Raw genomic sequence first — 27,853 nt, forward strand, 5'->3', positions numbered from 1 at the left:
CTCCTGATCTTCACAGCTAGCTAGCACCCACCGAGTTACCCAGTACCGAAGCTATCCCTGAGGCCCACCTCCCGGCCTACTCAGTTATTCACCATTACTCCTGATCTTCACAGCTAGCTAGCACCCACCGAGTTACCCAGTACCGAAGCTATCCCTGAGGCCCACCTCCCGGCCTACTCAGTTATTCACCATTACTCCTGATCTTCACAGCTAGCTAGCACCCACCGAGTTACCCAGTACCGAAGCTATCCCTGAGGCCCACCTCCTGGCCTACTCAGTTGTTCACCCGGACTCCACCCACACACGGCTAGAACACACTATTCCACCAGATCCTTGCCGTAAGCTCTGGTCTGAAACTATCACCGTGAGCCAGGCCGCATCTCCCGGCTAGAAAACTAAATTAGTTGACTTCTTTGTCAATCTGGCTTGGATCCTTTGTCAACACGGCGCCCCACCACGACTGGTCTCCCGACAAACAATCCATCCGCTGTGCCTTCAACCAGCCTCCATCAGATGACGGAGCAGACGCTTCTACTAGCCCCGGGCTACTAACTTTAAACGCCGCATCACCCGAGTGACAGGGTGGTAGCGACTACTCCGCGGCTTCCCTGTTCCCTGCAATTGTTGCCGCCTGGACTCTATGATCACTTGGCTACATAGCTGATGCCTGCTGGACTGTCCATTATCTAAGGTACTCCATTATGTTTATTTTTTGTTTATCTGTCGGCCCCAGCTGCGAACTCAAGCTCTGTGTGTAGTTAACCGACCCTCTCTGCCAAGTCATCGCCATTTTACCTGTTGTTGTTATAGCTGATTAGCTGTTGTTGTCTCACCCATTGTTGTCTTTGCTAGCTCTCCCAATCAACACCTGTGATTACTTTATGCCTTGCTGTATGTCTCTCTCATGTCAATATGCCGTGTATACTGTTGTTTAGGTTAGTTATCATTGTTTTAGTTTACAATGGAGCCCCTAGTTCCACTCATCATAACTCTGATACCTCCTTTGTCCCACCTCCCACACATTTACATTTACATTTAAGTCATTTAGCAGACGCACACATGTGGTGACCTCACCCATTATAACCAGCTTATCCAGAGGTACAACCTCTCTTATCATCACTCAGTGCCTGGGCTTACCTCCGCTGTACCCGCAGCCCACCATACCCCTGTCTGCGCATTATGCCCTGAATCTAGTCTACCACACCCAGAAATCTGCTCCTTTTATTCATTGCCCCCAACGCTATAGGCGACCAGTTTTGATAGCCTTGAGCCGTACCCTCATCCTACTCCTCCTCTGTTCCGCGGGTGATGTGGAGGTAAACCCAGGCCCTGCATGTCCCCAGGCACCCTCATTTGTTGATTTCTGTGATTGAAAAAGCCTTGGTTTCGTGCATGTCAACATCAGAAGCCTCCTCCCTAAATTTGTTTTACTCACTGCTTTAGCACACTCTGCCAACCCTGATGTCCTTGCCGTGTCTGAATCCTGACTTAAGAAGGCCACCAACAATTCTGAGATTTCCATACCTAACTACAACATTTTCCGTCAAGAAAGAACTGCAAAAGGGGGAGGAGTTGCAAACTACTGCAGAGATAGCCTGCAAAGTTCTGTCATACTTTCCAGGTCTATACCCAAACAGTTTGAACTTCTAATTTAAAAAATGAACCTCTCCAGGAATAAGTTTCTCACTGTTGCCGCCTGCTATCGAACCCCCTCTGCTCCCAGCTGTGCCCTGGACACCATTTGTGAATTGATCGCCCCCCATCTAGCTTCAGAGTTCGTTCTGTTATGTGACCTAAACTGTGATATGCTTAACACCCCGACAGTCCTACAATCTAAGCTAGATTCCGACAATCAAAGCTAAATGCCCTCAATCTCACACAAATCATCAAGGAACCCACCAGGTACAACCCTAAATCCGTAAACATGGGCACCCTCATAGACATTATCCTGACCAACTTGCCATCCAAATACACCTCCTCTGTTTTCAATCAGAATCTCAGTTATCACTGCCTCATTGCCTGTATCCGCTATGGGTCCGTGGTCCACCCCTCATCACTGTCAAATGCTCCCTAAAACACTTCTGCGAGCAGGCCTTTCTAATCGACCTGGCCCGGGTATTCTGGAAGGATATTGACCTCATCCCGTCAGTTGAGGATGGCTGGTCATTCTTTAAAAGTAATTTCCTCACCATCTTAGATAAGCATGCCCCTTTCAAAAAATGCAGAACTAAGAACAGATATAGCCCTTGGTTCACTCCAGACCTGACTGCCCTTGACCAGCACAAAAACATAGGATCGAATAGTCCCCACGATATGCAACTGTTCAGGGAAGTCAAGAACCAATACACGCAGTCAGTCAGGAAAGCAAAGGCAAGCTTTTTCAAGCAGAAATTTGAATCCTGTAGCACTAACTCCGAAAGGTTTTGGGACACTGTTAAGTCCATGGAGAACAAGAGCACCTCTTCCCAGGTTTCCCACTGCACTGAGACTAGGTAACACGGTCACTACTGATAAATCCATGCGAATCGAAAATTTCAATAAGCATTTCTCAAAGGCTGGCCATGCCTTCCTCCTGGCTGCTCCAACCCCGGCCAACACCCCCCCCCCCCCCCGCAGCTACTTGCCCAAGCCTCCCCAGCTTCTCCTTCACCCAAATCCAGACAGCAGATGTTCTGAAAGAGCGACAAAATCTGGACCAATCAATGTCTAGCTGGGCTAGACAATCTGGATCCTTTCTTTTTAAAACTATCCGCCGCCATTGTTGCAAGCCCTATTACCAGCCTGTTCAACCTCTCTTTCATATCGTCCAAGAACCCTAAAGATTGGAAAGCTGCCACGGTCAAAGGGGGGTGACACCCTAGACCCAAACTGTTACAGACCTATATCCATCCTGCCCTGCCTTTCTAAAGTCTTCAAAAGCCAAGTTAATAAACAGCCACGCTCAAGGTACTGAACGATATAACCGCCATCGATAAAAGACAGTGCTGTGCAGCCGTCTTCATCGACCTGGCCAAGGCTTTCGACTCTGTCAATCACCGTATTCTTATCGGCAGACTCAATAGCCTTGGTTTTTATGATGACTGCCTTGAATGGTTCAGTGTGTAATCGGAGGGCATGTTGCTGGGACCTCTGGCAGTCTCTATGGGGCTACCACAAGGTTCAATGATGTCACTCTTGCTGTGGGCGATTCCCTGATCCACCTTTACGCAGACAACACCATTCGGTATACTTCTGGTCCTTCCTTGGAAACTGTACTAACTAACCTCCAAACGAGCTTCAATGCCATACAACACTCCTTCCGTGGCCTCCAACTGCTCTTAAACGCATGCCCGCCCGACTATCATCACCCCTCTGGATGGTTCCGTCCTAGACTATAAATACCTAGGTGAACTATAAATACCTAGGTGTCTGGCTAGAACTCTCTTTCCAGACTCATATTTTAACATCTTCAATCCAAAATCAAATCTAGAATCAGTTTTCTATTTCTCAACAATGCCTCCTTCACTCATGCCGCCAAACTTACCCTAGTAAAACTGACTATCCTACCGATCCTCGACTTCGGCGATGTCATCTACAAAATAGCTTCCAATACTCTGGAAGTAGCTTCCAAACTGGATGCAGTTTATCACAGTGCCATCCGTTTTGTTACCAAATCACCTTATACCACCCACCACTGCGACCTGTATGCTCCAGTCGGCTGGCCCTCGCTACATATTCGGCGCCAGACTCACTGGCTCCAGGTCATCTATAAGTATATGCTAGGTAAAGCGCTTCCTTATCTCAGTTCACTGGTCACGATAACAACACCGTAGCACACGTTCCAGCAGTTATATCTCACTGATCAAAGCCAACACCTAATTTGGCCGCCTTTCCGCCCAGTTCTCTGCTGCCAGTGACTGTAACGAATTGCAAAAATCGCTGAAGTGGAGACTTCTATTTCCCTCACCAACTTTAAACATCAGCTATCTGAGCAGCTAACCGATCGCAGCAGGTGTACATAGTCCATCTGTAAATCGCCCGCCAATATACCTACCTCATCCCCATACTGTTTTTATTTTATTTACTTTTCTGCTCTTTTGCACACCAGTATCTCTACTTGCACATCATCATCTGTTCATTTATCACTCCAGTGTTAAACTGCTACATTGTAATCATTCACTCCTATGGCACATATCTCCTCATGCCTTTTGCACACACTGTATATAGACTTTCTTTTCTCTACTGTGTCATTGACTTGTTTATTGTGTTATTGGCTTGTTTATTGTTTACTCCATGTGTTACTCTGTGTTGTTGTCTGTGTCATACTGCTTTGCTTTATCTTGGCCAGGTCGCAGTTGTAAATGAGAACTTGTTCTCAACTAGCCTACTTGGTTAAATAAAGGTGAAATAAAATAAATAAATAAACAATGGCATTCTAGATGATTCTGTGCTTCCAACTCTGTGGCAACAGTTTGGGAAAGGCCCTTTCCTGTTTCAGCACGACAATGCCCCCGTGCACAAAGCGAGGTCCATATAGAAATGGTTTGTTGAGATTGATTTGGGAGAACTTGACTGGCCTGCACAGAGTCCTGACCTCAACCCCATCGAACACCTTCAGGATGAATTTGGAACACTGACTACGAGCCAGGACCAATATCAGTGCCCAACCCCACTAATTATCTTGTGGCTGAATGGAAGTAATGTTCCATCATCTAGTGGAAAGCCTTCCCAGAAGAGTGGAGGTTGTTATAGCAGCAATGTTCCAACATCTAGTGGAAAGCCTTCCCAGAAGAGTGGAGGCTGTTATAGCAGCAATGTTCCAACATCTAGTGGAAAGCCTTCACAGAAGAGTGGAGGCTGTTATAGCAGCAATGTTCCAACATCTAGTGGAAAGCCTTCCCAGAAGAGTGGAGGCTGTTATAGTAGTAAAGGGGAACCAGCTCCATATTAATGCCCGTGATTTTGGAATGAGATGTTCAGTGAGCAGGTGTCCACATACTTCTGGCCATGGAGTGTGCACTGAGTATACCAAACATTAGGAACACCTTGCAAATACCGAGTTTCACCTGGTCTGTCTATGCCATGGAAAGAACAGGTGTTCCTAATGTTTTGACTCTATTATACATGGGAATATTTTGGAACTGATTTCCAAAATGTAAATTATTTGGAGCTGCTGGTCTATGTTTACTGTCTTTGGAGGGGGGCAAATAAATGGATCTAAATCTCAACATTTGTTCTGCCCTTTTCTGGTCCTTCCTACGTAAGACAGGTTACAACACACTGCAGGCCTATGCTGGGCATTAGCTGGGAAGTAGAGTGCTCTCCACCTAGCTTAATGGCTATTCATCCATAGCATCAAGTGGGGTTACTAAAAGCAGCTAGCTAGCGGTGTTGGCAGTGAGTTCCAGGCTGATTTTACTTCAGAACATGACAGGAGGATTGTGTCCCAAATAGTAGTGCAGGGCTCTGGTCCAAAGTAGTGCACTATGTAGGGAATAGGATGCACTATGTAGGAAATAGGGTGCTCCATGTAGGGAATAGCGTGCAGTATGTATGGAATAGGATGCACTATGTAGGGAATAGGGTGCAGTATGTAGGGAATAGGGTGCAGTATGTAGGGAATAGGATGCACTATGTAGGGAACAGGATGCAGTATGTAGGGAATAGGGTGCTCTATGTAGGGAATAGGGTGCAGTATGTAGGGAATAGGATGAACTATGTAGGAAATAGGGTGCTCTATGTAGGGAATAGGGTGCAGTATGTAGGGAATAGGATGCACTATGTAGGGAACAGTGTGTCATTTGGGACATAAGGGAAGAGCAGAAATGTTGTCCTGTCCCAATACAGAAAAACACAAAGAGGAAAATAACTGGATGAATAAGGTCAAACTAAAGATCACTAACAGACTGATACCACCAGCCTGCCTTAGTACCACTAACAGACTGATACCACCAGCCTCCCCTTAGTACCACTAACAGACTGACATGATACCACCAGCCTCCCTTAGTACCACTAACAGACTGATACCACCAGCCTCCCCTTAGTACCACTAACAGACTGATACCACCAGCCTCCCTTAGTACCACTAACAGACTGATACCACCAGCCTCCCCTTAGTACCACTAACAGACTGACATGATACCACCAGCCTCCCCTTAGTACCACTAACAGACTGATACCACCAGCCTCCCCTTAGTACCACTAACAGACTGACATGATACCACCAGCCTCCCCTTAGTACCACTAACATACTGACATGATACCACCAGCCTCCCCTTAGTACCACTAACAGACTGATACCACCAGCCTCCCTTAGTACCACTAACATACTGACATGATACCACCAGCCTCCCTTAGTACCACTAACAGACTGATACCACCAGCCTCCCCTTAGTACCACTAACATACTGATACCACCAGCCTCCCTTAGTACCACTAACAGACTGACATGATACCTCCAGCCTCCCCTTAGTACCACTAACAGACTGACATGATACCACCAGCCTCCCCTTAGTACCACTAACAGACTGACATGATACCACCAGCCTCCCTTAGTACCACTAACAGACTGACATGATACCACCAGCCTCCCTTAGTACCACTAACAGACTGACATGATACCACCAGCCTCCCCTTAGTACCACTAACAGACTGACATGATACCACCAGCCTCCCCTTAGTACCACTAACAGACTGATACCACCAGCCTCCCCTTAGTACCACTAACAGACTGATACCACCAGCCTCCCCTTAGTACCACTAACAGACTGATACCACCAGCCTCCCCTTAGTACCACTAACAGACTGACATGATACCACCAGCCTCCCCTTAGTACCACTAACAGACTGACATGATACCACCAGCCTCCCCTTAGTACCACTAACAGACTGATACCACCAGCCTCCCCTTAGTACCACTAACAGACTGATACCACCAGCCTCCCCTTAGTACCACTAACAGACTGATACCACCAGCCTCCCCTTAGTACCACTAACAGACTGATACCACCAGCCTCCCTTAGTACCACTAACAGACTGACATGATACCTCCAGCCTCCCCTTAGTACCACTAACAGACTGACATGATACCTCCAGCCTCCCCTTAGTACCACTAACAGACTGATACCACCAGCCTCCCCTTAGTACCACTAACATACTGACATGATACCACCAGCCTCCCCTTAGTACCACTAACAGACTGACATGATACCTCCAGCCTCCCCTTAGTACCACTAACAGACTGACATGATACCACCAGCCTCCCTTAGTACCACTAACAGACTGACATGATACCACCAGCCTCCCCTTAGTACCACTAACAGACTGACATGATACCACCAGCCTCCCCTTAGTACCACTAACAGACTGATACCACCAGCCTCCCCTTAGTACCACTAACAGACTGACATGATACCACCAGCCTCCCTTAGTACCACTAACAGACTGACATGATACCACCAGCCTCCCCTTAGTACCACTAACAGACTGACATGATACCTCCAGCCTCCCTTAGTACCACTAACAGACTGACATGATACCACCAGCCTCCCCTTAGTACCACTAACAGACTGACATGATACCACCAGCCTCCCTTAGTACCACTAACAGACTGACATGATACCACCAGCCTCCCTTAGTACCACTAACAGACTGATACCACCAGCCTCCCTTAGTACCACTAACAGACTGATACCACCAGCCTCCCTTAGTACCACTAACAGATTGACATGATACCACCAGCCTCCCTTAGTACCACTAACAGACTGATACCACCAGCCTCCCCTTAGTACCACTAACAGACTGATACCACCAGCCTCCCTTAGTACCACTAACAGACTGACATGATACCACCAGCCTCCCCTTAGTACCACTAACAGACTGACATGATACCACCAGCCTCCCTTAGTACCACTAACAGACTGACATGATACCACCAGCCTCCCTTAGTACCACGAACAGACTGATACCACCAGCCTCCCCTTAGTACCACTAACAGACTGACATGATACCACCAGCCTCCCCTTAGTACCACTAACAGACTGATACCACCAGCCTCCCTTAGTACCACTAAGACTGATACCACCAGCCTCCCCTTAGTACCACTAACAGACTGATACCACCAGCCTCCCCTTAGTACCACTAACTGACTGATACCACCAGCCTCCCCTTAGTACCACTAACTGACTGACATGATACCACCAGCCTCCCCTTAGTACCACTAACAGACTGATACCTCCAGCCTCCCCTTAGTACCCTACTAACAGACTGATATGATACCACCAGCCTCCCCTTAGTACCACTAACAGACTGATATGATACCTCCAGCCTCCCCTTAGTACCACTAACAGACTGACATGATACCACCAGCCTCCCTTTAGTACCACTAACAGACTGACATGATACCACCAGCCTCCCCTTAGTACCACTAACAGACTGACATGATACCACCAGCCTCCCTTAGTACCACTAACAGACTGATACCACCAGCCTCCCCTTAGTACCACTAACAGACTGATACCACCAGCCTCCCTTAGTAACACTAACAGACTGATACCACCAGCCTCCCTTAGTACCACTAACAGATTGACATGATACCACCAGCCTCCCTTAGTACCACTAACAGACTGATACCACCAGCCTCCCCTTAGTACCACTAACAGACTGACATGATACCACCAGCCTCCCCTTAGTACCACTAACAGACTGATACCACCAGCCTCCCCTTAGTACCACTAACAGACTGACATGATACCACCAGCCTCCCTTAGTACCACTAACAGACTGACATGATACCACCAGCCTCCCCTTAGTACCACTAACAGACTGACATGATACCTCCAGCCTCCCCTTAGTACCACTAACAGACTGATACCACCAGCCTCCCCTTAGTACCACTAACAGACTGATACCACCAGCCTCCCCTTAGTACCACTAACAGACTGATACCACCAGCCTCCCCTTAGTACCACTAACAGACTGACATGATACCTCCAGCCTCCCCTTAGTACCACTAACAGACTGATACCACCAGCCTCCCCTTAGTACCACTAACAGACTGATACCACCAGCCTCCCCTTAGTACCACTAACATACTGACATGATAACACCAGCCTCCCTTAGTACCACTAACAGACTGATACCACCAGCCTCCCTTAGTACCACTAACAGACTGATACCACCAGCCTCCCTTAGTACCACTAACAGACTGACATGATACCACCAGCCTCCTTAGTACCACTAACAGACTGACATGATACCACCAGCCTCCCCTTAGTACCACTAACATACTGATACCACCAGCCTCCCCTTAGTACCACTAACAGACTGATACCACCAGCCTCCCCTTAGTACCACTAACAGACTGATACCACCAGCCTCCCCTTAGTACCCTACTAACAGACTGACATGATACCACCAGCCTCCCCTTAGTACCACTAACAGATTGACATGATACCTCCAGCCTCCCTTAGTACCACTAACAGACTGACATGATACCACCAGCCTCCCCTTAGTACCACTAACAGACTGACATGATACCACCAGCCTCCCTTAGTACCACTAACAGACTGACATGATACCACCAGCCTCCCCTTAGTACCACTAACAGACTGATACCACCAGCCTCCCCTTAGTACCACTAACAGACTGACATGATACCACCAGCCTCCCTTAGTACCACTAACAGACTGATACCACCAGCCTCCCTTAGTACCACTAACAGACTGACATGATACCACCAGCCTCCCCTTAGTACCACTAACATACTGATACCACCAGCCTCCCCTTAGTACCACTAACAGACTGATACCACCAGCCTCCCCTTAGTACCACTAACAGACTGATACCACCAGCCTCCCCTTAGTACCCTACTAACAGACTGACATGATACCACCAGCCTCCCCTTAGTACCACTAACAGATTGACATGATACCTCCAGCCTCCCTTAGTACCACTAACAGACTGACATGATACCACCAGCCTCCCCTTAGTACCACTAACAGACTGACATGATACCACCAGCCTCCCTTAGTACCACTAACAGACTGACATGATACCACCAGCCTCCCCTTAGTACCACTAACAGACTGATACCACCAGCCTCCCTTAGTACCACTAACAGACTGACATGATACCACCAGCCTCCCCTTAGTACCACTAACAGACTGACATGATACCACCAGCCTCCCCTTAGTACCACTAACAGACTGATACCACCAGCCTCCCCTTAGTATCACTAACAGACTGATACCACCAGCCTCCCCTTAGTACCACTAACAGACTGACATGATACCTCCAGCCTCCCCTTAGTACCACTAACAGACTGACATGATACCACCAGCCTCCCTTAGTACCACTAACAGACTGATACCACCAGCCTCCCTTAGTACCACTAACAGACTGATACCACCAGCCTCCCTTAGTACCACTAACAGACTGACATGATACCACCAGCCTCCCCTTAGTACCACCAACAGACTGACATGATACCACCAGCCTCCCCTTAGTACCACTAACAGACTGACATGATACCACCAGCCTCCCCTTAGTACCACTAACACTGACATGATACCACCAGCCTCCCCTTAGTACCACTAACAGACTGATACCACCACCTTAGTACCACTAACTGATACCACCAGCCTCCCCTTAGTACCACTAACTGACTGACATGATACCACCAGCCTCCCCTTAGTACCACTAACAGACTGATACCTCCAGCCTCCCCTTAGTACCCTACTAACAGACTGATATGATACCTCCAGCCTCCCCTTAGTACCACTAACAGACTGACATGATACCACCAGCCTCCCCTTAGTACCACTAACAGACTGACATGATACCACCAGCCTCCCCTTAGTACCACTAACAGACTGACATGATACCACCAGCCTCCCTTAGTACCACTAACAGACTGACATGATACCACCAGCCTCCCCTTAGTACCACTAACAGACTGATACCACCAGCCTCCCCTTAGTACCACTAACAGACTGATACCACCAGCCTCCCTTAGTACCACTAACAGACTGACACCACCAGCCTCCCTTAGTACCACTAACAGATTGACATGATACCACCAGCCTCCCTTAGTACCACTAACAGACTGATACCACCAGCCTCCCCTTAGTACCACTAACAGACTGACATGATACCACCAGCCTCCCCTTAGTACCACTAACAGACTGATACCATCAGCCTCCCCTTAGTACCACTAACATACTGACATGATACCACCAGCCTCCCTTAGTACCACTAACAGACTGACATGATACCACCAGCCTCCCCTTAGTACCACTAACAGACTGACATGATACCTCCAGCCTCCCCTTAGTACCACTAACAGACTGATACCACCAGCCTCCCCTTAGTACCACTAACAGACTGATACCACCAGCCTCCCCTTAGTACCACTAACAGACTGATACCACCAGCCTCCCCTTAGTACCACTAACAGACTGACATGATACCTCCAGCCTCCCCTTAGTACCACTAACAGACTGATACCACCAGCCTCCCCTTAGTACCACTAACAGACTGATACCACCAGCCTCCCCTTAGTACCACTAACATACTGACATGATACCACCAGCCTCCCTTAGTACCACTAACAGACTGATACCACCAGCCTCCCTTAGTACCACTAACAGACTGATACCACCAGCCTCCCTTAGTACCACTAACAGACTGACATGATACCACCAGCCTCCCTTAGTACCACTAACAGACTGACATGATACCACCAGCCTCCCCTTAGTACCACTAACATACTGATACCACCAGCCTCCCCTTAGTACCACTAACAGACTGATACCACCAGCCTCCCCTTAGTACCACTAACAGACTGATACCACCAGCCTCCCCTTAGTACCCTACTAACAGACTGACATGATACCACCAGCCTCCCCTTAGTACCACTAACAGATTGACATGATACCTCCAGCCTCCCTTAGTACCACTAACAGACTGACATGATACCACCAGCCTCCACTTAGTACCACTAACAGACTGACATGATACCACCAGCCTCCCTTAGTACCACTAACAGACTGACATGATACCACCAGCCTCCCCTTAGTACCACTAACAGACTGATACCACCAGCCTCCCCTTAGTACCACTAACAGACTGACATGATACCACCAGCCTCCCCTTAGTACCACTAACAGACTGACATGATACCACCAGCCTCCCCTTAGTACCACTAACAGACTGACATGATACCTCCAGCCTCCCCTTAGTACCACTAACAGACTGACATGATACCACCAGCCTCCCTTAGTACCACTAACAGACTGATACCACCAGCCTCCCTTAGTACCACTAACAGACTGATACCACCAGCCTCCCTTAGTACCACTAACAGACTGACATGATACCACCAGCCTCCCCTTAGTACCACTAACAGACTGACATGATACCACCAGCCTCCCCTTAGTACCACTAACAGACTGACATGATACCACCAGCCTCCCCTTAGTACCACTAACAGACTGACATGATACCTCCAGCCTCCCCTTAGTACCACTAACAGACTGATACCACCAGCCTCCCCTTAGTACCACTAACAGACTGATACCACCAGCCTCCCCTTAGTACCACTAACATACTGACATGATACCACCAGCCTCCCTTAGTACCACTAACAGACTGATACCACCAGCCTCCCTTAGTACCACTAACAGACTGATACCACCAGCCTCCCTTAGTACCACTAACAGACTGACATGATACCACCAGCCTCCCTTAGTACCACTAACAGACTGACATGATACCACCAGCCTCCCCTTAGTACCACTAACATACTGATACCACCAGCCTCCCCTTAGTACCACTAACAGACTGATACCACCAGCCTCCCCTTAGTACCACTAACAGACTGATACCACCAGCCTCCCCTTAGTACCCTACTAACAGACTGACATGATACCACCAGCCTCCCCTTAGTACCACTAACAGATTGACATGATACCTCCAGCCTCCCTTAGTACCACTAACAGACTGACATGATACCACCAGCCTCCACTTAGTACCACTAACAGACTGACATGATACCACCAGCCTCCCTTAGTACCACTAACAGACTGACATGATACCACCAGCCTCCCCTTAGTACCACTAACAGACTGATACCACCAGCCTCCCCTTAGTACCACTAACAGACTGACATGATACCACCAGCCTCCCCTTAGTACCACTAACAGACTGACATGATACCACCAGCCTCCCCTTAGTACCACTAACAGACTGATACCACCAGCCTCCCCTTAGTACCACTAACAGACTGACATGATACCTCCAGCCTCCCCTTAGTACCACTAACAGACTGACATGATACCACCAGCCTCCCTTAGTACCACTAACAGACTGATACCACCAGCCTCCCTTAGTACCACTAACAGACTGATACCACCAGCCTCCCTTAGTACCACTAACAGACTGACATGATACCACCAGCCTCCCCTTAGTACCACTAACAGACTGACATGATACCACCAGCCTCCCCTTAGTACCACTAACAGACTGACATGATACCACCAGCCTCCCCTTAGTACCACTAACAGACTGACATGATACCTCCAGCCTCCCCTTAGTACCACTAACAGACTGACATGATACAACCAGCCTCCCCTTAGTACCACTAACAGATTGACGATCACTGTGTGGTTCTGGCAATAATTTGAATTTTTTTTCAGTTTTATAATGTCACCTTAATCAGTCATCTGGAAGCACAGTTCCCATCCGTCAAGCCCACGGTAACAACAACATCAGCATCCTCTCCTCTCCTCTCCTCTCCTCTCCTCTCCTCTCCTCTCCTCTCCTCTCCTCTCCTCTCCTCTCCTCTCCTCTCCTCTCCTCTCCTCTCCTCTCCTCTCCTCTCCTCTCCTCTCCTCTCCTCCCTTGCATCACAGTGTGCATCCTATGAGACATTGGTGAGACTCAGCAGTCATTACCCTCTTGGCACATCAGGTGCTCCGAGTGCCCCTCAGACGGAAAGATGAAATACTGTTGTAATTTGTCCTGGGTGTGTGTGTCTGCATGTCATTGGAATGGAGTCCTAACTATCGATGAGGATTGATACAGGAAGACTTGTTTATACTGATCAGCCTGGCAGCAGCCACTCTTCATGGGGTCCAGCAATATTAAGGCAGTTTACACCGTTATAAAAAACATGACAATACAGTTACATATTTCACAACACACTGTCCTCTACATACATCCATACATGTCCTGGTAGAGTCCTCTACATACATCCATACATGTCCTGGTAGAGTCCTCTACATACATCCATACATGTCCTGGTAGAGTCCTCTACATACATCCATACATGTCCTGGTAGAGTCCTCTGCATACATCCATACATGTCCTGGTAAAGTCCTCTGCATACATACATACACAGTATGTCCTGGTAAAGTCCTCTACATACATACATACATACACAGTATGTCCTGGTAGAGTCCTCTACATACATACATACATACATACACAGTATGTCCTGGTAGAGTCCTCTACATACATACATACATACACAGTATGTCCTGGTAGAGTCCTCTACATACATACATACATACACAGTATGTCCTGGTAGAGTCCTCTACATACATACATACATACACAGTATGTCCTGGTAGAGTCCTCTACATACATACATACATACACAGTATGTCCTGGTAGAGTCCTCATACATACATACATACATACATACATACATACATACATACATACACAGTATGTCCTGGTAGAGTCCTCTACACACACACACACACACACACACACACACACACACACACACACACACACACACACACACAGTATGTCCTGGTAGAGTATGTTAGAAAGTAGCTGGGTATAAAATCTTACTATGCTGCACAGCATTAGGGCAGTGATTGGGGACATTTGTATTTATTATGGATCCCCATTAGCTGCTGCCAAACCAGCAGCTACTCTTTCTGGGGTACAGCAAAAATATAAAATTAAACAATTTTAAAAACATTACAATACATTCACAACATATTATGTGTGTGCCCTCAGGCCCCTACTCTACTACCACATATCTACAGCACAAAATCCTTGTGTACGTGTGTGTATAGTGTGTATGTTATCACGTGTGTGTGTGCATGTGTCTGTGCCTATGTTTGTGTTGCTTCACAGTCCCCGCTGTTCCATAAGGTGTATTTCTATCTGTTTTTTGGCAGACATGGCTTCTCGAACATGTGAACTCTCATAAGCCTTAATATTAAACGTGTATGCTATCTGTAAATACTAATACAACTGTTAAATTACGAGCCTACTTGGTTTAGCCATAGAAAAGGTGAGCAACCTTCCCACTAGCCATGATTGGCTGAGATAATGAGTGGGCTGGACATGCCGAGAAATTAGTTTGGATTGGTCTGCCATACAGCACGCGTCTGTCTATTGGAGCTGGTCAGTATGTTTAGGTAATTGTGTCAAACGCAGCTTTTAAAAATGATTTATCCCGCAGTAAAACTGCATAAACCCAACGTCAAGTTAAAGTGTACTGTTAGCTAGCTAACGATATGTGTATGATCTCCACTTTCTGGACGACCGAGTTTTGAAATCAGTGGAATTTGAGATTGATAGCTAAAGAGATGGCGACAACACCTGTCTGGATTACATTGTCAAATGGATGGCAACCATGGCAACCATGCACAGCATCAGACAGGAGAAGTGTCCAACCATGCTAGCTACATTTTCAGAAATTACATGTTTCATTTCCAGTGTACTGTTAGCTAGCTAACGTTAGCTGGCTTGGTAGTTGTGATTAGGGTCCATTGTTTAGCTAGCCACATGTCTTAACAAAAGACTCCATGCAAGTATCCATTTCAATAGAATGTCACTGCAACTGTTGATAGACGTACTAGCTGGTAAATTCTCTCTGGCTATCTACTCTGATTTCAGATCACGGGTAAGATAGTCTAGCTAGCCACATTTGCAGATATTACACATTTCTAATTTTGACAGAAAGTGGTTTCATTTCAAGTGTACTGTTAGCTAGCGAGCTGGCTGGGTGGGTAGCTAGCTAACGTTAGCTGGCTGGGTGGGTAGCTAGCTAACGTTAGCTGGCTGGGTGGGTAGCTAGCTAACGTTAGCTGGCTGGGTAGGTAGCTAGCTAACGTTAGCTGGCTGGGTGGGTAGCTAACGTTAGCTGGCTGGGTAGGTAGCTAGCTAACGTTAGCTGGCTGGGTGGGTAGCTAACGTTAGCAGGCTGGCTCGCTAGCTAACGTTATGTGTATGATCTTATTCTTCGTATCTCAGACACATTTGCTTGACTAGTTAAAGACATACAACCTGCAGATTCATGCAGGGTTGTAACATCATGAGTTGGGATTAGGGTTTATTGTTTAGCTAGCTAGCAGGGCACCACTAATCTAAGGTTGTTTCAACTCCAGAACACAGGACACCACTAATCTAAGGTTGTTTCAACTCCAGAACACAGGACACCACTCATCTAAGGTTCTTTCAACTCCAGAACACAGGACACCACTCATCTAATGTTCTTTCAACTCCAGAACACAGGACACCACTAATCTAAGGTTCTTTCAACTCCAGAACACAGGACACCACTAATCTAAGGTTCTTTCAACTCCAGAACACAGGACACCACTAATCTAAGGTTCTTTCAACTCCAGAACACAGGACACCACTAATCTAAGGTTCTTTCAACTCCAGAACACAGGACACAGTGAAAGAAAAGAAGTCAGGCCATGATGAAGAAATGCTACATGTCTTAACAAAAGTCTCCACTCTAATCAAATCAAATTTTTATTTGTCACATACACATGGTTAGCAGATGTTAATGCGAGTGTAGCGAAATGCTTGTTACATCATGCATTGGGATTCATAGTTTATCTAGCTACATTTCTTAATAAAAGACTCTCGTCTTCGTGTGCCAGAGCGCAGAATAACTGATGAATTTTTGAACCCATTGAGTATGTCCAGTGTCAGTAAACATCGGCAACAAAGCATGAAAACTGCCTGGGGTGATCTCTCATTATGTGTCTGGAAGTAGCCAGCCAATGTTAGCCAGTTAGCTTGGGTGTTTGACTGTCGTTGTGAGGTCAGAGCTTTCGGGAGCAACTCTACTCATTGGCCAGAGTGTCCAGTGTGCGCTCTGAACGCAAAAAGCTCTGAATTTACGAATGGACAATCTGACAGCACAGTTGCAGTCACCAGCGTCCTGATTAACATAACATCCTAACCAGCTCTACTAGAGCGATTAATGTCTAGTGAGCTGTTCTCGCTCTCTTAGATGTCTGGAAGTAGCTTGCAAGTTAGTATAGATCTATCAACACACAATACCCCATAGTGACGTCACAATACCCCATAGTGACGTCACAATACCCCATAGGCATTGTGCACGGATGAACCCTTAAGGAGATGACGGGCTGAATGGGTGTAGATAAAGAAGGGCTGTCCAGTAGATACCAAAACTATTAAAAGGCCATTTTCTCAAAAGTGAGTTTACAAGTTGATCAACTTTCACAGCAGAATTTCTTTCCCATTGTTCCTCAAATGCAGTGTATGATATACCATTTTGTAGCTCTGAGTCTCTACTTTTATCCAATGTAAAAGAACAGAAATTCAAATGTTGCTACATAAGACCGAATCCAGGTGGTGAATCACATATATCAGGGGGCGTAAAGCCATAACAGATACGTTTTTCCAGCAGCAGACTATGATCATGTAAAAAGCTGCACAAAACAACCCCAACAATTTTTTGATCATCAATTTCAATATTTAAATCACTCAGAAAATATACCTCTGTTGATATCACATACATTATCAAGCATTTCACATACGTTATCCACATACTGACTGTTAGCGCTTGGAGGTCTACAGCAGGTTCCCACCAGAATGGGCTTTATGTGAGGCAGATTAACCTGTAGCCATATTACTTCAACAGTATTTAACGTGGGATCCTCTTTATTCTTTACAGTAATGTGGTTCTGAATATAAACAGCAACACCTCCACCATTGGCATTTTTGTCTTTTCTGTAGATGTTATAACCTTGTATTGCTTACACTGTATCATCAAAGGTTTTTATCTAAGTGAGTTTCAGAGATATTATTGATTTCATGAACATTGTTTCTTAACGTGGGCTATTTGTAGCACTTTTCTTCTGGGATGAACACAGTGGACTTCCTCCTAGGGTATACTGGCTCAGCACTAACAGTATACATCTGGTTCATAGTCACATGATTACTGCATGTAATTGCTGTAGGATCAGTAGAGGCATTCAGGGCAGATAGAGGGACATACATTAGGTTACTTATACTGTGTCTAACAATGCCCCTGGTATAATGTACATTTGAAAAAGCATTATGACAACTCTGCGTCACAATGGTAGGGATTATCTGAGCTGGGCTTGGGTCATTGATAAGTCATTGTCTCAACGCAGCCTTAAAGTGCTGTGAAAGGACACAGGGTCCCACAGGATTTGGGTGGATCCCATCCTCCTTATAAAACCTGTTTTGTTTCCAGAAGGCATCGAAATTGTCAACAAAAGTAACACCCATTGAGCTGCAATAATCACGTAGCCAGTTGTGAAGAGAAAGAATCCTGCTAAAGCGTTCAATGCCACATTTCAGAGATGGCAGAGGGCCAGATATGATGGGTCTTTTGTTAGCAGAAAGTCAATCAGCTCTTTAAAATCCAGTTTCAACTGTTCAGAACTGCCCTTCATAATGCCATTAAAACCCACATGGACTATGATAGAATCAATGTCCATGTCCTGGTGTAGTACATTCAGGAGCAGCTTAGTAATGCCATTAAAACCCACATGGACTAGGATAGAATCAATGTTTATGTCCTGGTGTAGTACATTCAGGAGCAGCTTAGTAATGTAATTTACTCCAGCTCCGGGATAGGACATTGTTTTTGCACTGGGAATGGTTACATTTGTTACCATGGAGCTGCTAAAAATCACGGCTTGCAAGAAGGATGAGGAAATCCACCAACTCCCATGCTTCACAGGATTCAGAGAACCCTTTATGGACGGGCGAGAGGCAGGATGACTTGAGCCCGTTGCTCCCGGTGTCTGGTGCAGGCCTGCGACAGATGGAGAAGCCCCACTCGATCCAGAGCAGGGATGGAAGGTTGACGACATCGACTTCAAAATCATAGGGGAAGAAGTGGGAGTAGGCACAGCGGCCGCAGACACAGGTAACCCCAGCGACGGTGCAGGAAGATCAGGCTCCAGACACAGGTAACCCCAGCGACGGTGCAGGAAGATCAGGCTCCAGACACAGGTACCCAAAGCGACAAAGGTGCAGGAAGATCAGGCTCCAGACACAGGTACCCAAAGCGACAAAGGTGCAGGAAGATCAGGCTCCAGACACAGGTACCCAAAGCGACAAAGGTGCAGGAAGATCAGGCTCCAGACACAGGTACCCAAAGCGACAAAGGTGCAGGAAGATCAGGCTCCAGACACAGGTACCCAAAGCGACAAAGGTGCAGGAAGATCAGGCTCCAGACACAGGTACCCAAAGCGACAAAGGTGCAGGAATACTGATCCCCAGTCGGACTTAATCTAGTGTCCCCAGAAGAGGATGTGATGTCATTGATACAGGAAGGCTTGTTTATACTGATCCCCAGTCAGACTGAATCTAATGTCCCCAGAAAAGGATGTGATGTCATTGATACAGGAAGACTTGTTTATACTGATCCCCAGTCAGACTGAATCTAGTGTCCCCAGAAGAGGATGTGATGTCATTGATACAGGAAGGCTTGTTTATACTGATCCCCAGTCGGACTTAATCTAGTGTCCCCAGAAGAGGATGTGATGTCATTGATACAGGAAGGCTTGTTTATACTGATCCCCAGTCAGACAGATTCAAGTATCCCCAGAAGAGGATGTGATGTCATTGATACAGGAAGGCTTGTTTATACTGATCCCCAGTCAGACTGAATCTAATGTCCCCAGAAAAGGATGTGATGTCATTGATACAGGAAGACTTGTTTATACTGATCCCCAGTCAGACTGAATCTAGTGTCCCCAGAAGAGGATGTGATGTCATTGATACAGGAAGGCTTGTTTATACTGATCCCCAGTCAGACTGAGTCTAGTGTCCCCAGAAGAGGATGTGATGTCATTGATACAGGAAGGCTTGTTTATACTGATCCCCAGTCAGACTGATTCAAGTGTCCTCATGTCTCTGGTAGTGGACCTGATGAGGTGATCGAAGACGTGACAGGTCTTGAAGCCAATGAGAGATGGAGAACCGATGTGGGGGTTTTCTCTCCGTGCTCTACTATGGCTAAAGGACTATGCATTATGTGGACTACTAGGAATCATCATACCTTTTCTAGTTGTGATTTACAAATTAGATTCCATGTCATTTGTGAAACAAACAGCCTTTACAGAATGTCCTGTAATACTCTAAAACTACAACAGAAAAATAGGTGAGCAGGTGAATATTAGCAGGTTGACATGTCCTTATCTTCTCCAGATGCACTGTTAAATCTGGGACACTGCAGAAACCATGTGTTTGTGCCAGCTGTGGTAAATCTGGGACAGGATGGAGTTGACCACTGCAGCTCTGGTCAAACGTAGTGCACTATGCAGGGAACAGGGTGCCATTTGGGACACAGCCAGGGTCTAACCAAGCAGGAAGCAGCCGTGGTCGTGCTGTCTGGAGGCTAGGCAGAGGCAGAAGGGGATAGCTCCCTGATGGAGCTCTAGTACCAAGACTGACTCACCCTCCAGAAGTGTGATCAAATAGACTGACTCACCCTCCAGAAGTGTGATCAAATAGACTGACTCACCAGAGGTTGTATGTATTGGTCATTGTATTGTAGAAAACACTCTGACTGTGCCAAGTGTCCAGTTACAGGTCCCACCTCTGATCTCTCATGGGACCTCTGACCCTGCCCTTCTTGGCCCTCGGCCAATTACAAGGTTATGGCCGGGCCCAGTATATAAGAAATGTGAGCTGGCCAAGGCTGTGGTGTGAATGAGGAGGAAGTTTACACCTCTCCACCAACCAGCTTCCTAACGGCTGTTAAGTGTAATTAGCTGGTAAATTGTTTTCACAACGGTTATTACATGGCTATTGCTTTTAAACTCTTTCCTTCGATTTTATTCTTCTACAATTCAATGGTCAAGTGTTAAGGTTGTTTCAACTCCAGAACACAGGACACCACTCATCTAAGGTTCTTTCAACTCCAGAACACAGGACACCACTCATCTAATGTTCTTTCAACTCCAGAACACAGGACACCACTAATCTAAGGTTCTTTCAACTCCAGAACACAGGACACAGTGAAAGAAAAGAAGTCAGGCCATGATGAAGAAATGCTACATGTCTTAACAAAAGTCTCCACTCTAATCAAATCAAATTTTTATTTGTCACATACACATGGTTAGCAGATGTTAATGCGAGTGTAGCGAAATGCTTGTTACATCATGCATTGGGATTCATAGTTTATCTAGCTACATTTCTTAATAAAAGACTCTCGTCTTCGTGTGCCAGAGCGCAGAATAACTGATGAATTTTTGAACCCATTGAGTATGTCCAGTGTCAGTAAACATCGGCAACAAAGCATGAAAACTGCCTGGGGTGATCTCTCATTATGTGTCTGGAAGTAGCCAGCCAATGTTAGCCAGTTAGCTTGGGTGTTTGACTGTCGTTGTGAGGTCAGAGCTTTCGGGAGCAACTCTACTCATTGGCCAGAGTGTCCAGTGTGCGCTCTGAACGCAAAAAGCTCTGAATTTACGAATGGACAATCTGACAGCACAGTTGCAGTCACCAGCGTCCTGATTAACATAACATCCTAACCAGCTCTACTAGAGCGATTAATGTCTAGTGAGCTGTTCTCGCTCTCTTAGATGTCTGGAAGTAGCTTGCAAGTTAGTATAGATCTATCAACACACAATACCCCATAGTGACGTCACAATACCCCATAGGCATTGTGCACGGATGAACCCTTAAGGAGATGACGGGCTGAATGGGTGTAGATAAAGAAGGGCTGTCCAGTAGATACCAAAACTATTAAAAGGCCATTTTCTCAAAAGTGAGTTTACAAGTTGATCAACTTTCACAGCAGAATTTCTTTCCCATTGTTCCTCAAATGCAGTGTATGATATACCATTTTGTAGCTCTGAGTCTCTACTTTTATCCAATGTAAAAGAACAGAAATTCAAATGTTGCTACATAAGACCGAATCCAGGTGGTGAATCACATATATCAGGGGGCGTAAAGCCATAACAGATACGTTTTTCCAGCAGCAGACTATGATCATGTAAAAAGCTGCACAAAACAACCAACAATTTTTTGATCATCAATTTCAATATTTAAATCACTCAGAAAATATACCTCTCTGTTGATATCACATACATTATCAAGCATTTCACATACGTTATCCACATACTGACTGTTAGCGCTTGGAGGTCTACAGCAGGTTCCCACCAGAATGGGCTTTAGGTGAGGCAGATGAACCTGTAGCCATATTACTTCAACAGTATTTAACATGGGATCCTCTTTATTCTTTACAGTAATGTGGTTCTGAATATAAACAGCAACACCTCCACCATTGGCATTTTTGTCTTTTCTGTAGATGTTATAACCTTGTATTGCTTCCACTGTATCATCAAAGGTTTTTATCTAAGTGAGTTTCAGAGATATTATTGATTTCATGAACCTTGTTTCTTAACGTGGGCTATTTGTAGCACTTTTCTTCTGGGATGAACACAGTGGACTTCCTCCTAGGGTATACTGGCTCAGCACTAACAGTATACATCTGGTTCATAGTCACATGATTACTGCATGTAATTGCTGTAGGATCAGTAGAGGCATTCAGGGCAGATAGAGGGACATACATTAGGTTACTTATACTGTGTCTAACAATGCCCCTGGTATAATGTACATTTGAAAAAGCATTATGACAACTCTGCGTCACAATGGTAGGGATTATCTGAGCTGGGCTTGGGTCATTGATAAGTCATTGTCTCAACGCAGCCTTAAAGTGCTGTGAAAGGACCCAGGGTCCCACAGGATTTGGGTGGATCCCATCCTCCTTATAAAACCTGTTTTGTTTCCAGAAGGCATCGAAATTGTCAACAAAAGTAACACCCATTGAGCTGCAATAATCACGTAGCCAGTTGTGAAGAGAAAGAATCCTGCTAAAGCGTTCAATGCCACATTTCAGAGATGGCAGAGGGCCAGATATGATGGGTCTTTTGTTAGCAGAAAGTCAATCAGCTCTTTAAAATCCAGTTTCAACTGTTCAGAACTGCCCTTCATAATGCCATTAAAACCCACATGGACTATGATAGAATCAATGTCCATGTCCTGGTGTAGTACATTCAGGAGCAGCTTAGTAATGCCATTAAAACCCACATGGACTAGGATAGAATCAATGTTTATGTCCTGGTGTAGTACATTCAGGAGCAGCTTAGTAATGTAATTTACTCCAGCTCCGGGATAGGACATTGTTTTTGCACTGGGAATGGTTACATTTGTTACCATGGAGCTGCTAAAAATCACGGCTTGCAAGAAGGATGAGGAAATCCACCAACTCCCATGCTTCACAGGATTCAGAGAACCCTTTATGGACGGGCGAGAGGCAGGATGACTTGAGCCCGTTGCTCCCGGTGTCTGGTGCAGGTCTGCGACAGATGGAGAAGCCCCACTCGATCCAGAGCAGGGATGGAAGGTTGACGACATCGACTTCAAAATCATAGGGGAAGAAGTAGGAGTAGGCACAGCGGCCGCAGACACAGGTAACCCCAGCGACGGTGCAGGAAGATCAGGCTCCAGACACAGGTAACCCCAGCGACGGTGCAGGAAGATCAGGCTCCAGACACAGGTACCCAAAGCGACAAAGGTGCAGGAAGATCAGGCTCCAGACACAGGTACCCAAAGCGACAAAGGTGCAGGAAGATCAGGCTCCAGACACAGGTACCCAAAGCGACAAAGGTGCAGGAAGATCAGGCTCCAGACACAGGTACCCAAAGCGACAAAGGTGCAGGAAGATCAGGCTCCAGACACAGGTACCCAAAGCGACAAAGGTGCAGGAAGATCAGGCTCCAGACACAGGTACCCAAAGCGACAAAGGTGCAGGAATACTGATCCCCAGTCGGACTTAATCTAGTGTCCCCAGAAGAGGATGTGATGTCATTGATACAGGAAGGCTTGTTTATACTGATCCCCAGTCAGACTGAATCTAATGTCCCCAGAAAAGGATGTGATGTCATTGATACAGGAAGACTTGTTTATACTGATCCCCAGTCAGACTGAATCTAGTGTCCCCAGAAGAGGATGTGATGTCATTGATACAGGAAGGCTTGTTTATACTGATCCCCAGTCGGACTTAATCTAGTGTCCCCAGAAGAGGATGTGATGTCATTGATACAGGAAGGCTTGTTTATACTGATCCCCAGTCAGACAGATTCAAGTATCCCCAGAAGAGGATGTGATGTCATTGATACAGGAAGGCTTGTTTATACTGATCCCCAGTCAGACTGAATCTAATGTCCCCAGAAAAGGATGTGATGTCATTGATACAGGAAGACTTGTTTATACTGATCCCCAGTCAGACTGAATCTAGTGTCCCCAGAAGAGGATGTGATGTCATTGATACAGGAAGGCTTGTTTATACTGATCCCCAGTCAGACTGAGTCTAGTGTCCCCAGAAGAGGATGTGATGTCATTGATACAGGAAGGCTTGTTTATACTGATCCCCAGTCAGACTGATTCAAGTGTCCTCATGTCTCTGGTAGTGGACCTGATGAGGTGATCGAAGACGTGACAGGTCTTGAAGCCAATGAGAGATGGAGAACCGATGTGGGGGTTTTCTCTCCGTGCTCTACTATGGCTAAAGGACTATGCATTATGTGGACTACTAGGAATCATCATACCTTTTCTAGTTGTGATTTACAAATTAGATTCCATGTCATTTGTGAAACAAACAGCCTTTACAGAATGTCCTGTAATACTCTAAAACTACAACAGAAAAATAGGTGAGCAGGTGAATATTAGCAGGTTGACATGTCCTTATCTTCTCCAGATGCACTGTTAAATCTGGGACACTGCAGAAACCATGTGTTTGTGCCAGCTGTGGTAAATCTGGGACAGGATGGAGTTGACCACTGCAGCTCTGGTCAAACGTAGTGCACTATGCAGGGAACAGGGTGCCATTTGGGACACAGCCAGGGTCTAACCAAGCAGGAAGCAGCCGTGTTCGTGCTGTCTGGAGGCTAGGCAGAGGCAGAAGGGGATAGCTCCCTGATGGAGCTCTAGTACCAAGACTGACTCACCCTCCAGAAGTGTGATCAAATAGACTGACTCACCCTCCAGAAGTGTGATCAAATAGACTGACTCACCAGAGGTTGTATGTATTGGTCATTGTATTGTAGAAAACACTCTGACTGTGCCAAGTGTCCAGTTACAGGTCCCACCTCTGATCTCTCATGGGACCTCTGACCCTGCCCTTCTTGGCCCTCGGCCAATTACAAGGTTATGGCCGGGCCCAGTATATAAGAAATGTGAGCTGGCCAAGGCTGTGGTGTGAATGAGGAGGAAGTTTACACCTCTCCACCAACCAGCTTCCTAACGGCTGTTAAGTGTAATTAGCTGGTAAATTGTTTTCACAACGGTTATTACATGGCTATTGCTTTTAAACTCTTTCCTTCGATTTTATTCTTCTACAATTCAATGGTCAAGTGTTTCTATTGTTTTGTGTGTAGAGCCTCCTGGTAATAGTTTCTCATCACTTCTGTTTACTGAGCCACAGGGCCGGGACCAGAACCAATCAGAGCCACAGGGCCGGTGCCAGAACCAATCAGAGCCACAGGGCCAGAACCAATCAGTTCCGAACACCATTCAGTCAACTGCGCACTATAACGTTGTATGTGTCTGAGACAATAAAGGAGGGATCATCAACTAGATTCAGACAACAACAACAAGGTAGCGGATGGTCGGTGGGCCGGAACACCGCAAGAAGGCCAAACAGACATAATGCTTATTTTCAATGACGTCCTAGGAACAGTGGGTTAACTACCTGTTCAGGGGCAGAACAACAGATTTGTACCTTGTCAGCTCGGGGATTTGAACTTGCAACCTTTCGGTTACTAGTCCAACTCTCTAACTACAAGGCTACCCTGCCACCCCAATACGATCACTTTGTCTTTCTGTATTATGGGTAGGAATACTTGGGAACAGATTTCTTCAATTAAAATCACTTGGAGCTGATTTCCCGGATGTTTTTTTAAAATGTTTTTTTTACAGTCTTTTATGTCCAACAATGAAAATTCCACACACCAAAGAAATATCGATATATATGTTTTTTGCTCAGAAGACCTGGGGGGCCACATTGGCGCGCGGGCCGTCAGTTGGGGAACACTGTAATAAAGGGTTAATATTCATCTTGAGTCTGTGTCCTGTCTGTCATTGTGCCTCCAACCGGGTACCCAGAGCCATCCTCCCTTATCTTAACCTATTTTTCAAGTATTTAAAAAAAACTCAAATACTTTTAGCTTTTTCTAGAACTTGCCAATGGATCAGATGGGAAGGGTTTAGTCCTCTAGGACTATCCGACGTTGTTCCATAGTGCCAGGCAAGCTCAATAAAGCACACACTTTGTTCCATAGTGCCAGGCAAGCTCAATAAAGCTGTGTTCCATTGTGCCAGGCAAGATCAATAAAGCACACACTTTGTTCCATAGTGCCAGGCAAGATCAATAAAGTTTGTTCCATAGTGCCAGGCAAGATCAATAAAGCTGTGTTCCATAGTGCCAGGCAAGCTCAATAAAGAACACACTTTGTTCCATAGTGCCAGGCAAGATCAATAAAGCTGTGTTCCATAGTGCCAGGCAAGCTCAATAAAGCAGTGTTCCATAGTGCCAGGCAAGCTCAATAAAGCAGTGTTCCATAGTGCCAGGCAAGCTCAATAAAGCAGTGTTCCATAGTGCCAGGCAAGCTCAAAAAAGTTGTGTTCCATAGTGACAGGCAAGCACAATAAAGCACACACTTTGTTCCATAGTGCCAGGCAAGCTCAATAAATCACACACTTTGTTCCATAGTGCCAGGCAAGCTCAATAAAGCTGTGTTCCATAGTGCCAGGCAAGCTCAATAAAGCACACACTTTGTTCCATAGTGCCAGGCAAGCTCAATAAAGCACAGCAAAAGTGTCTAAATGATTTAGAATACTATTTGAAAAGTAGCAGCCTGAAATGCATCAGATGTTGGTGGATGTAAATGTGCCCTCCTCCAGTCGGTCCCGTATCACACGGGGCACAACAACACTGCAGGCCTTGGCTGGGCATTAGCTGGGAAGTAGAGTAGACTATTAGCCAGGACTGATTGACTGACTGACTGACCTTGGCTCCTGTATTCCTCCTGAGAGCTGAGCAGACTGAGGGTAGACAGGTGATGGTTGGAGAATGATGCCGGCCAGTCAGGAGTCACCAGGCCTCTGCCGTGGTCATGTCGGTGTTGAGGCTGGGGCCACGACCTGAGCATCGATGAGGAGATGTCTGGTTTCCTTCTCGATACTGCTGCGTATGACACTGGCCGTACTGCGATAGCAAAGTCTGCAAAAAATGGGAAGGAAAACGAACTGAGTTCAAATGAAATGGCATATTCACCTAATAATGTGCAACAATTCAAATGTTCTACAGAATCTCATAACAATATGTTTAGATACTGTATAATAACAGCTATCCCCACTGTGAATTAGATACTGTATAATAACAGCTATCCCCACTGTGAATTAGATACTGTATAATAGCAGCTATCCCCACTGTGAATTAGATACTGTATAATAACAGCTATCCCCACTGTGAATTAGATACTGTATAATAACAGCTATCCCCACTGTGAATTAGATACTGTATAATAACAGCTATCCCCACTGT

General features: G+C 46.1%; 1 protein-coding gene across 1 annotated transcript in view; it reads right to left on the reverse strand.

The window, feature by feature from the left end:
- LOC123993819 (contactin-5-like) overlaps positions 1-27,530 on the reverse strand; it is an 86,569-nt gene extending 59,039 nt beyond the window's left edge. The window contains exon 1 of the mRNA XM_046296287.1: positions 27,317-27,530. Coding sequence (XP_046152243.1) covers positions 27,317-27,458 — 142 coding nt within the window. The 5' untranslated portion in view covers positions 27,459-27,530. The remainder of the gene's footprint in view (positions 1-27,316) is intronic.
- Positions 27,531-27,853: the final 323 nt, after the last annotated feature.

The sequence above is a fragment of the Oncorhynchus gorbuscha genome, linkage group LG13, assembly GCF_021184085.1.
Source record: "Oncorhynchus gorbuscha isolate QuinsamMale2020 ecotype Even-year linkage group LG13, OgorEven_v1.0, whole genome shotgun sequence".
Lineage (NCBI taxonomy): Eukaryota > Metazoa > Chordata > Actinopteri > Salmoniformes > Salmonidae > Oncorhynchus > Oncorhynchus gorbuscha.